General features: G+C 41.9%; 4 protein-coding genes across 4 annotated transcripts; all 4 read right to left on the bottom strand.

The window, feature by feature from the left end:
* Positions 1–5,671: 5,671 nt before the first annotated feature.
* Bfra_005096 (uncharacterized protein) lies at positions 5,672–5,888 on the bottom strand (the record flags this gene model as incomplete). The annotated part of the gene is made up of 2 exons (XM_037335483.1): positions 5,672–5,755; positions 5,787–5,888. 2 exons carry the CDS (start codon positions 5,886–5,888, stop codon positions 5,672–5,674), a joined length of 186 nt encoding a protein of 61 aa, XP_037192578.1.
* A 3,331-nt stretch (positions 5,889–9,219) lies between these two features.
* Positions 9,220–9,838, bottom strand: Bfra_005095 (uncharacterized protein; the record flags this gene model as incomplete). The annotated part of the gene is given in 3 exon segments (XM_037335482.1): positions 9,220–9,325; positions 9,350–9,488; positions 9,505–9,838. 3 exon segments carry the CDS (start codon positions 9,836–9,838, stop codon positions 9,220–9,222), a joined length of 579 nt encoding a protein of 192 aa, XP_037192577.1.
* Positions 9,839–10,822: 984 nt separating this feature from the next.
* Positions 10,823–11,786, bottom strand: Bfra_005094 (putative integral membrane protein pth11- protein; the record flags this gene model as incomplete). The annotated part of the gene is made up of 4 exons (XM_037335481.1): positions 10,823–11,121; positions 11,275–11,352; positions 11,403–11,464; positions 11,521–11,786. The coding sequence occupies 4 exons, from the start codon at positions 11,784–11,786 to the stop codon at positions 10,823–10,825; spliced, it is 705 nt and encodes a 234-aa protein (XP_037192576.1).
* A 181-nt stretch (positions 11,787–11,967) lies between these two features.
* On the bottom strand, positions 11,968–12,301 carry Bfra_005093 (uncharacterized protein; the record flags this gene model as incomplete). Its single annotated transcript, XM_037335480.1, has 2 exons — positions 11,968–12,040; positions 12,126–12,301. 2 exons carry the CDS (start codon positions 12,299–12,301, stop codon positions 11,968–11,970), a joined length of 249 nt encoding a protein of 82 aa, XP_037192575.1.
* Positions 12,302–12,878: the final 577 nt, after the last annotated feature.

Genomic DNA, 12,878 nt, shown 5'->3' with positions numbered 1-12,878 from the left:
ATTGAAAGGCCGAAAGAAGAGGCTGGAATTGATTGGTGATTGATTGAAGATACCAAGGCGATGTGAGATCCCAAAGGGTGAAATCTTGAGTCAGCAAGGCGCAGCGAAATCAACGGGAAAGCGGAAACCAGTCAAGATCCCGTGAAGGCAGCGAAGAAGAAAAAGAAAAGTCTTCCGTAAGCTTGTGGCGATTTGTAACCTTCAAGATTGTTCCAAAAGGAATTGAATGGACAGAACAGAACAGAAATAGACCGGTAGAGTGAATGATGTGTACAAATTTGCCTTTCGGGTCGGATGTATACAGAGAATGGTTCCGTCCGGTGGTCGTCAGAAGTGAATACGGAGTATTCGTAGCGCAGAAGATAAAGCAGTAGCAGCGGTAGAAGAAGTAAAAGAAGAGTGACGTTCCCCGGCGTGAAGTCCTGGCAACTCTGGACGGTATATCGTACTGGGATTGTATTTGAGATTGTAATGATAATGACAATGGTGTGATGTGATGTTGAAGGACAATTGGTATTGACGTTTTGTTCTGCGCGAGTACTCTATACACAAGGTAAAAAGTAAACACACCAAAACGAAGGAACCGAAAAAAGGAGGAGAAAGGATTCTAATGGGTACTCAATCAGGATATATGGGAATGACAGTAATACTGAGGATTCGAATAGATTCCCAAAGAATGCCCTGGTGGATTGATTCGGTCCCCGCCTTATTACTGGTAATGGTAATAGTAAGAAGTAATGCTAAGTAATACTCCGCTTTCCTGGTTCAACTGGCTCAAAGCAGTGTAAGAACAAGACGAATGAACGTATCCTATCCTTTGGTATGGTATCGAATGGGTCCAAAAATCCGGTCTCTCTAGTAAAACAGTATCATTTGTCTGTCAAGGTACCAGGCTCAGTATAAACGGCAACCGCAGTAAAAGGTAGGCATAGAATATCAAATAAGGATATAGGGCGATATGGGGACAACGAGGCGGTGAATCGTCGTCCTGACGATTACGATTTGCGAAGGAAATGGCCCAGCCGGGGCATCCACTCCCTGAAACTATTCACGAATGATAGAACGAGGTTTCTGTAGAATGTTGTAATCCTGTAATTGAAAAAGCTTTAGGCCGTTCCAAGTTATGCTTGTCAGAATTTGAATTAGTCGATAGCCTTAGATATTTTATGATTAGTCGAACTTTAAAAGGGAGTATCCGTTCGATAGTCGACAGATGCGTGGATTTAACTCTATTGGTAACTCTGAAGCATTCAGTGTCCCAGAGAACTTCAAATCAACGTCAACGTCAATAGGGAATGGGCCAGAGCAGATAAATGGACTTCGCTGCCTTGGTCTTGGTATAATGAAAGTTGATTATGACGCGGATTGATTTGACTCGACTCGATTTGATGGGGGTGATACGATGGGGTGATGCAAGTGGGAGAATTGGAGCCATACGATACGACGCTGAGTCCTGTATGATATGTATGTATGAGACCTGGAGATGGTAACGAGGTAAGCCTGGCCTGGGCTAGATATTAGGAAAAGATAGCTTGGCTTTTTTTTATCGAATGGTAGAGAATGGAGTTGAGTTAAGTAGAGCCTGGCGTGAAGATATCAGAGTCCCCACCGCGGGAAAATTCGAAGACGTCTCAATAGCGGTAGTAGATCTAGCAAACCAACACGCGCCACAATGATAATGATCGAATAGAAGCGGAGCCAAGTCGTTGAACGGGCAATAGATGCAGCACAGCTTGTTTGAATATTGTAACTTCGTAGGGTATAGGCTCAAAAGTGGTTATTATTTGGTATCAATTCAGCTGGGTTGGTTGACATGTGAGGTAAAAACATCTGAGACTCATGGCCACCAGGCATCTCATGTTGGCAAAATGGATATAGTATCTATGAAGTATTCATACTAGATATGTAACATTTCCACTTTATTGTGGCTCAAAGTCAAGCATTCATCTCCATCACCAGCCTTAGAAAATCAGTCCATTACCGCATTCAGAGTCACTCATCCAAAACCAAGTAAATAAACAATGATGGCAACTCCGGAAGGAAAGCAGGACGTGATCGAAAGACCTTTCAATCCATTGGTGATAGATTAGCCAATAGAACGCTTCAAACTAAGTCCCATCAAGGACTCATGGTGCATGAGACCACCACGTTTCTACTGCACGCTCGAGTAACTCGGATGTCACTAATGAAGTAGTTTGTCCACAGCTAGGTTATTCCAAGCTACGGCTAAGCGATGTAGAATTCAGTCATCAGCTTTGCCTGCCGAGCCTACCTAATTATATAATTCTTTTACCGCCGAATACAACTGTGATTATACTTGAAGTAGCCGCAAAAGAACATTTCCCGACCTCCAGCTTTGAGCATCTAGAATATGAAGGGGGGGTATAGCTAACGTCAGATATACCGGATAAAGACAGGTACCAAAGTCACTGTCAGCACACCCTTCCATCCATTACTTCCCCCTCTTTTCCTGATCCCCTGAATGGATGAATAGATCAAATGGAACGTCGCCTGCATCAAGGCCCAACTTATTGTATCTGCGGCCCCGGCATATTAAAATCTATCAATTTTGTATGGTCCATTTTTGATCTCTTTTCCTACCAAGTGAGAAATCGTCAGTGTTTCCAGAATCTAGAGGTGCAGAGGTGTTCCTGAGCCGAGACCTCAGATTATCAATTTCCTGCTGTGTAATTATCATCATGCAGACGCCCATGCAAAGATAACTCTCATCTGCCCCATTCTGTACTCGAAAGTACAAATCATCTCTCTTCTTCTTCCCACTTCCATTGATAAAATAGCTTTTTCTAGCATATCATGCATTCTCATGCATTCTCATGCATGTACTTATGTACCTCGAGCATTAGTTTGGCAGGTCTTAACGATCATTGATGGTCTCCTTCCCTTGGTTTCCATATGCCCCACTGATTGATCACTCGTACAGAGTACACGGTACAGCAGGAAATCGAGAAATATCCGAAGCTTCACCTCGAAAGAAGTTGCAAGCTAAACATGGAAAACCCTATCAGGATCTGCGAAAGGATTTCAAACAATCAACAATATCTGTACCGCCTTTGGCGACAGATCTCCCGCACATCAGAGGCACATACATCATGTACTAAACCAAACCAGGGCATTGCGGGTTAATTGTCACCAAAATGGGGTCGCAGAGCTCATGACCTTTACTCAGGGACACTTCCCTAGTAGCTAGTAGGTCCACCTATCAAACTGCAAAAATTCGCCATCATCCTAGTAAACACATTTTTCTGCTACCAGTTACATATTTCGAAAGTCCGATGGTGCTCCTGCAGTTAATAATGCAAATGCGATGCGAGGACTTCCTTGTCCTGTATCGGCTGCCCCGCCATCCAATCTGAGTTGACTTCCCATAGCTTTTGTTTCAGCCAAAAGGCATCATACATTTTGACACGCTTTTTTACCCCTCAGTTCCAACGATCCCGATGAATATCCATCCCCCCCGCGCCGTTACTCATATACTCATAGATACCATCGATGAGAAGGATTTGCTCTATCTTGGGAATTCAACACAGTGTGTTTGAGAATCGTCAAATTACCAGTTCCAGTTGCAGTGTAAAAAGTATTGAGGCCAATTGCAGAATGTTAGGTTCAAGTTCTAACAAGTATGAAGTAGGAAAGGTTGTGGTGGAGAAGAGAGGATTTGGGTTTCACTCAATTGGCGAGATCATCTGAACTTTTTCTTTCCTTTTTTTTTGCGTCGTGATTCACATGAAAGCGAAGGGAAGGAAGGGTCCGCTTGACAGCGGACATCCCGCCCTTGAAGGAAAGAGTTTTGACTCCATACCTGAAGTCTAACTTTCTAAGACTATGGACCACGGCGGAACCTCGGATAAGAGGGGCAACCTTAGACAGTACCGATACCCAGGTAGTATTTATCAAGAGTTATCAATATTTGACAATCCTGCGATTACGAAACGAAGGACGTACCTCAACTCCTCGAGGACATACTAATGTCAATTATGAATTGTCAATTCTCATCCAAACAATCCTAGGAACAATAATATCACAATACGGGGGAATCAAAGACAACCTTTTGCAATGGACACTACCTACCTGGGCATTCTCTAATCCTCCAATCCTTCAACAGCATGCCTAGGTCATGTTAAACGATGTCTAGATTCCAGCTTTTTCCCCGTACAATTATGACATGATCATTGATCATTTAGGTCAATTGAAATCCTTTGGCACCACGTATTCAATACTTATCATGCTTTACAGCGTTCATGGGCCTTTCATTAGACCACAACAATCGCTTAACCAAGCAAAAATCCATTGTGTGGCCAATATTAGGCCTATATCTCATATGTGTACAAGCTCTCATCCAGTAAATTTTTATTATCTCCAGCCACCCTTACTTTATGCCATACATACAAACAAACAAACAAACAGCTAAACAACACATCAAACTCATTAAACTCGGATTCAATTAACAAAGCATCAAAATCCTTCATCGCCTTGGAAGTCACTCCACTACTATGATGGAATTCCACCAATTCGGTTTATTCTCCAACCGCGAATACCAAGATATGACGATATCTCTTTCGATAAGTCGATGAAATCGATATCTCTCCTGATCGGCCCCAGCTGGATCGTTCTGACAGTCGATGGCCATGGGGTCGTCGTTGATCCGGGGACTCTGTTTGTTTTTAGATTGATACCCGAATTCAGATCACGTTGATTGATATCCACCTTTTCTTATCCTCTCGACTCTCGAGCCTCTTACGGTGTGGACTCCACTTCCAAGTCAGAGGACTCTCTATCTTCTAGGATCCCAAGTATTCGATTGCGTCAAATGCGCAGGAAGGAAAAATATGCTTTCCTATCATCCCACTTCATTGTCCCCACTAGGTATACTCGAGGACCCATATCAAGATACCTAAGAACCTGTCACCGTGTCACGAGCCTTTTCGAATTACCCCTCATGTTCATCTTGAAAGATTCTCATTCTTATTTCTGTGAGTCAGTACCTGATCAACATCATTAGTACCGATTTACTTGAGACTTTCATGTACGTCATCCCCCTTTTCATTGAAACAGCCAGTGCGTGATCAGCGATGGAAATAGTCTGTTTCGATGTTGCTGTAAGATTCACTTTCTTGGCCTTACTTGGGCGTGCAGCGGCGGGCATACAAAGTCAAAATATTACATGCCTCCAGCCGAGCCATAGTGGTGGGGTGTGAGAACCAATGATACAGTACGATTCTTCAATTATCTTTCCTTTACATTGGTGTCTTGACTCTTGACATATCAGGAATGATATGCTTCTCAAGTCCTCTTGTCGAAACTTTATTTTTAATAATGTACATCACGAAGGCTGCAGAAAATAGCCCCGCCTGCTCTTTTCTGGAACATTGTACGCCCGTCAAGCCACTCCGAGAAGTAGCTGGAGTCAAAATCCCAGCCCTTACTTAATCTTGCTCAACGTTTATTCTCCCCTGGTCTCACAAGCCGGGCGTGTAAGCCAATCTGACCCGCATCCTAAGTAAGACAGCGCTATTGAGAAGCTTGAAACTTATCCTAATGAAGGTCATCACCACACAACATCAATAATCACAATGTTGGTATTCATCGTCAACTAAATCACGAGACAATCTGGAATAGCATCGTTATCTTCATTGTCTTTCCTCTCGTCCATTTAATCTAGTTCTCTATTCGGTTGTTGCTCTGCATTTTGAAGCAAGGGATCTGTTGCCTGAACACGAACAATCATAATGCCACGCTGTAAATTTGTATACTGCAGTGCGTATAACATTTTGCGCATCTGTGGTTGCACGGCACGTATCATTTCTGTCTGCACGTGTAACAAGGCTCGGTGTAACGGGTTTACCCCTCCACGTTCCAATGTAAGACATGGCTATCGTTATCAGAAGGCCCATCCATTCGTGGCTCTCCAATGATTTATGTTGTGGAATTTCTCTGTGAACACAATCACACATGTTGTCACAATCTACTCGGTGATATTCAACCTCGGCGCTTGGGCAGCCTGGTGTGAATGTGGCGTCCGAAGCACAAGGCTGGCTGTTGTGATGATAGGTTGGGGAAAACACGGTCTGGATCACAACTTGAGAAAACTTGTTTTCTTGGGAGTGATCCCAGCATATGTCTGTCTTGAAATGGTTGGGAAAAGATTATCCGATTGTGTATGTTTTTCCCCCAAAATCTCATTTGAGCCGCATAGCATCGAATGAAACATTTTGAGAAGTGTCTCAATGAGTAAAAGTATTACCAAAGTGTGTTGCCTCACATGGCGATATATGGTTCTCGTGCACAAAATGATTTTGCGCTACTTAATCTCTCTGCGGCTTCATTAAACGCGCAGGTTGTCGAGGGCACGAAACAAGGTCGATGCCTCCACACTGAGACTCAGTTGTGGTGTTTACGATAACGAGCTGCCTTTACGTTATGGTGCTTATGTTTTTAGGAAGTGGGGGGATTGTTCCTGCGTGATAAGAATATTCAAGCCCCTCAAATTCGAAACCAATACATTCAGTATCATTGAACATTCAAGCTGAACAGTATCGGCTCGTGTAGTAACATACAATAGCGCTTCTATACCGGCAGTCTGGATAGCCGCGCTGAAAACCTGTGATAGTATAACTGTTGGTCGCTCCAAGGTTCCCAACTGCCGAATACAGCATTTATCGAGGATTGACAAGTGCCGTGAACTGCGGAACGTACTGCAAATGTCTCATAATGCTAGTCTTTAGTTGTCATTATTCTCGTTAACATTGCCGCTATGGTACCAGTGTGTTCAGTAAATCGATTTAATGGGCTAGGTTGACGCTTTAATGTTTCAACGTGATCTAATATTCAGAATCACTTTGAAATTTCAGATCATTTGAGTGTTCCGATTGGATTTAGGGATTTCAAGCGTTTCATTGTCGGGACGCAGTCCGAACTATTGGAAACTCCGCATTAGATCGATTTGTATTATTTTGCTGCTCGAGGAGAATCCTCCACTTTCACTAATCGAGAGGAAGATAATCCTATTGAAGTAACATATCTAACCTTCATTACTTACAGAAACAAACACCTCATTGCAATCTGTAAATCCATTCACATGAAAGACGAACGCCTCTTACCACATCATCTCAAGATCTCTAGCCTTGAATACAACCCATACTTCTGGCCCCCAATCACCACTCGTACCGCGCCACCAACGATAACAACAAACTACAACACCATTGTAGTAATCATAAATGTACACCTGTTCATTCTTTTATTCCACGCAGAGTTAAATTATACTATGTTCAGCCTTGGAGCGCTACTGTAAAGTTCGTTGGTGTTGGATATGGAGATCTTACTTTGGCATGTACAGCGCCGCATTAGCCTTGGGAATGCCTGTTGTTTTTTTGTTGGTTGGATGTTGGTTTTATGGGAGGGCTGAGAGCGAGATTCGTATTGGGGACGGTGGGGATTCTCTTTGGGCTGGAGAAATATTGTTTTGTTGTTGGTGAAGCTGAGGGTGGATATACGAGGGAATGATTAGATTCATGATTCTGTATCCTTTATCAGTAGTTGAAGGATTAGTGTTGAGTCTTATCATTGGTGGAATTCTTGGGATGTTTGGATGCAAACGTCTCATACCTACTGTGTATTCTTTGCGAATGTATCATCAGCTGTCCACTACTATTATGTTGATATAGTCCAACTCTCTCAGCTCAGAGAGAATCTAGATCCTGTTTACTGCTGTTTCTCAGCAGGCTATTTAAATAGTGATAAATTCTCCCTTTTCCCTTCAATCTCTTTTTTTCACCATTCTTTTCATGTTGAGTCTCATCCTTATTCAACCTCGAATTCAACCTCAAGCACTGGAGACATCTTCCAGAAACTGTTATTCTCTTCCATCTCCTTTCAATCAATATTCTTGATTATTTGTCCGATATTCTTTTGCACCTTGCCTTTTTCTTCTTTTCTCTTTTCTCTTGTCACCCGTTCTCTTCAAGTTTTTAGTATCTCAAAATTCTTGTTATTACTCGTCTAAATACTCAATAGTAGATCTTGATCTCAGCTCAAAATATCCGGCCCTATTTATTTTATCTATCAAGTAATCTTGATTCTGCTTTTCTCCGCAAGGGGTTCTGGATGATGATATGTCATCTTTTGACACTTTATTGAGTTGGGGCACGATGTGTTGAGGAAGAAGAAATAAGATGCTTAGCTTGTCTAATTTTTCTACTGAGCTTCTTTACTCTTTAGCTATTCAGTTTTCTGACTTTGCCGTTGCTATCATAACCCTGTTGTTGAGATGCAGCAATGGTAAGAACATGTGGTTATGGGTATGCTATTTGAGCTTCGATAGTTGAGATGACTAACGCTTTTATATTTGCTAGCGTCTTAGTGTTTTAGAATCAACAACTGAGATCATCTATCGTTATCTGCCTAGAATTGGAATCCCGGATATTGCAAGCCTAAAAGCTGGTGTCCGGGGGTTTTATGAGTAGGTCACTAGGTATATTTTTGTGTTGGAATTGGAACATCGTGTATAGTATCTAGTATCTGGTGACTTGACATTCAATATGTTCAATATGTGGCTATCCGATAGACCAGGTCTCTTATTTTAAACTCGGGTTTGAAACCCCCCGTATCCTCGAGCTAGAGGAACGTGTTAATATACGGTGTGTCATGTAACCTATATGTACAATAACGCAAAGAGAGTCGGTAGGTTTACCCAACTCTACATGTAATAATGAAGTTTCTGAGGTACACAAAGAAGTGAAGATTGGAAAAGAATCAGAGAGTTACAATCTCTGAATTAAAGACTGGGTTTGGTTTCAGTGAGGGTCTAGAGCCCGAGGAGTATAAAACAATAGACAGCTGATTATAGCAAGCTATCAAAATAGTACATTGGGTGGACTCAAGATACTCACCTCAAAAACAAGGAACAATAAAATATCAGTAAACCTATCCAGCAATATAACAAAGTACTTTTGGCTGCCGATAATGTAGGGTTTGATATCAATCTCATCTTGCATTTTGAAGTTGCAGAAAAACACCTGTTAAACTGCGATATATCACGAGTATAGTTCAACTAATCACGACGCATGGGATCCAGAGACAAATCTGTTTGGTAACATCCTATTTTGTTTTGTTTCTCACGATTGCTACTGTTAGACTCCCCTCACCCCCCTCTCTTCCCCTTCTTTTCTTTTCTTCTTTATCATTTCAAGCTTGAGAAACTTTTCAATTGGCTTTATGATCACTGTTGAATGACACGAACTCGTCCCCGCCATGTTTTTGCGCATCATCTCTACTCCCAACCAACCCACCAATCTCCTCTGTATGGTATCTTTTATGTGTTCTTCAACCTCACTTTTTACACGAAAGTTGACTAGCACTACCTGCGCCTCTAGACTTCTTTATTCTTTCAATTTCCCTTGGTACTCCCCAACCATATTTCGGTAATCTAAGCATGTCTTCAACACTGTCTCTATCGTTTTTTGTAATATTCGCTGGGCGGAGTCAGACTTCTCCTCTTCCTTTCCTTCTCTTCTTGCTCCTTCCGTCGCTTTTCCCTGCTGTCGGCAATAGTGTTCTTTAATGCGGCAAATTGCCGCCTATCATCGGAATCAGAATCACACCTTTCCGATTGAGAGGCCTGTCTAGAAACTTTGTTCTTATTGTCAAAGTAGTCCCGCTCAATGGCTGCATGATCCAGGTTTCTTTCGCCCAGGACATGATCATAATCTAGGAAATCAGGAAGCTTATCATTTTTTTGCTTAGAAGCGGCCCTTTTTTTATTGGAAGTCGGCTTAGATGTCGACTTAGGTGTCCTCTTTCGGCCAGTTGATTCTTGTGACATGTTGGCGGTTGCTATAGTATGATCATGGAGGAGATGAAGATGTTAAGAAACGCTGGATACTGGCAGCTGAAAGTTGAGATAACGAATTTGATACTAGTTAGTTATAGTGATGGTTGGTTTGAACGTGGAGATTGTTTAGTTTTCGTTTGATGCGCAGTTCTGTCTTTCTTATACTCAAGTTTTAATTTTAGACTGATGATTTTGTACACATAGTCGCAACTGATGACCTCCCAACTTTACTTTTAACGTTACAATGACTAAAAAAAGATCAGGCCGATGTCTCGTACACCGCGAAAGGACCTCTATTCATAGTGGGGCAATTCCTTACTGAAGGTCTTAGAGGCCGAATTATCAATCAATTTGTAGACCAGGCCAAAAAATGTGGTTAAAGGATTCCTCAGAATGCCAATCAACAAGTACGACACTTAAAATTTACAGCCGACCTGTTGTTTTGCAATGGAAAATGATATAGCCTTTTGGTGAGATGATCTCTAACCAACGTGGCCAACAACAGACATTTTCAATTTAACATTGCCAACTTCTTCGATTTGACTGTTCGCTTTCCTAAAACTCTCGTGTAACAGAAGTCGAGGACTTATGAATAACAGTGTACAAGATTTAGCTTCAATCAGAAGCCTATTTCATCATACCTAGAAGACACGATGCATTTTTGGTAAGCCATCTGAACCAATCCTCTTTATAACGAGAAACCTATGGAGAATAAGCACGATCGTTCAAGAATGTGAGAATAAGGCGAGACTGGATCGACTTAGTCGCGAAAGGAAAATTATCGATCCACTTGGACCAAGTGAAAGAGATGCCTGCGTGTATGCATACCAAGAAATGTAAGGATTTCCATCTTAGCATTAACAAACACTCATCTTGAGCAAGCGAGAAACAACCGTAAGTAGATGGTAAGCTATGTAGTGAGGCAGATAATGGAACTATAATATTATTAACAGAACCTGTTTCTGATCAATCTGTCTATTTGGTAGTTGTAATCTGCCTTGTGACCCAAATCCTATTGTCAACCAGTGGACTTTCATCCGAATCTGTGTCGAGGTCCTGATTCTGCCATTCTCTCCCACGCTGAAGATGGGCTGTTGATAGCTTTTTCAACTGATAAGAAGGTCCAGGTCGATCGTTGAATTGACTTGGTTGAGTTTTGATTTGCGAATGATTTTTGGAGAATTTGCTCGCTGACGTTGAGGCACCCAGCGTTGAAGAGAACCAGTCGCTGACAGATTTTGGAAGTTTAAAATACGCTTTGAGTATGGGTCGAACTGCAAAATTGAGGAATCAGTAATTGCCCACGGAAAAAAGAGTTTGGAGCAATAAAGAAAATGGTAGCGTTAAAGTAGCTGTAGGAGATGAAAGAGAAGTACAGAATGAACAAAAGGAAGTTTATATCGAAGAACAGAATCGTGCAAACGTACATGTCGGAACACAGGCTCCTAAAATAGCGCTCCCTTCCTCAATCATCAACCACTCATTCGCAGTCGAGAATCCAGAAACTATATAGACTTTAGTAACTTTCACAATGAAGCAATCCCAATTTTCCTACAATGCTCTGGATCATGAGGCTGATATGAGTATGCTATGCGTAGTATGCATGTCACAATAACGCTGCAAGCTAGTCAATGTCATGTCACTCACATCGTTGAGAGGACGAAATTACTTACAACCCACCAAACCAAAAAACCAAGAACAAGAGCACCTTCTTCCGTACAGGGACATGGAGGTCTCTAATGACGAAAAAAGGCAAGGCAAGAATAACAACATCCAAGATTGCATTGGGTAGCTCGAAGCCGAGAACTATCTCTCCGTATGGAATGCAATGTGTGGTGGGTTCGAGTCTAAGGGATAGATTATATGCTGCTTTGATAGGTGTGCATCCGAACACCGTCAAGCATACAGTGATTATGAACCATATTGTGCATAAACCCATTGTTATATCCACGCATCGAATGAGATTTGGGGTTGTTTTGAATAGAGAGCGATACATGCATAATATTGAGATTTTAACGGCCGTGATGATGAAGGGAAAGTGAATGCTACCAATCCATAATAACTGTATGAGTGTCAGCCTAGGACTATTACAGAAGCTAGATTATATATGGGACTTTACCTCAAGCATTTTCAATCGGTGATCTGGATCCATGACTAGATATGGCTCGAGGGTGCCTGATACCATCGTGATGTCTATTCGATGCAGTTAGTACAAACTATCAGCTCTGGCGATTGTATGTACTCGCCGCAAATGATCACAATAGAATGCGAGGCATACATCAGATAGGCTGCGAGAATCCACCAGTCATCATAGCGGATGAATCGCCCGGTTGTCGTCGTGCCCTTTGTTTGTATTCTGGAAATGACGCGTAAAATGAGGGCTATTGTGTCTATGATCAAAAACGAAACAGTTGCCTCCATATTGGACATTCCATCTGGGAGGATTGAAACCATGATTAAGAATGATTATTGAATAAATTTGCAAGAGTGTAACGACAGAGGTATGGAATACGAAATTGAAAAGGGTCTACATGATGTAGATAAGATTATAAAACCCTTTTTAATCTAAGGAATCAAGTGAATGTTACAAACCACGGCACTCCGAACAACGAGGATGAAATATCATGTAGAACGGTACGGAGGATCTGGGGGTAGTTCCCCATAATCTCGGATGAATCAAGATAAGGAGTGTGATATCGAATCAATAATGCGGCTTCGCGGCGTGATGTCCCAGCGGAACGGCATATCAAAATTCCCTCTCCCCAACAAAACCATATGGAGGACACGCCACCTGCAATTTAGACACGATTGATGGCAATTCGATGGCAATTGTCCATATATGGATGTGACGATGAGTAACCAAAAGTTGGTGAGAGATGCAGGTACACAATAACCAAATTAACTATACATTGTATGGACGGCCTGATCTTGCCGACAATTTACAGCAAAAACGTGCCTTGCAGCATTATTGACAGAAATCGAGACTTGTATCAGATCATGTAAAATCAAAATTGCATTCAGTATACAATTC

This window comes from Botrytis fragariae (genome assembly GCF_013461495.1).
Source record: "Botrytis fragariae strain BVB16 chromosome Unknown tig00000054, whole genome shotgun sequence".
Lineage (NCBI taxonomy): Eukaryota > Fungi > Ascomycota > Leotiomycetes > Helotiales > Sclerotiniaceae > Botrytis > Botrytis fragariae.
This window is presented reverse-complemented; position numbering and strand designations above follow the sequence as displayed.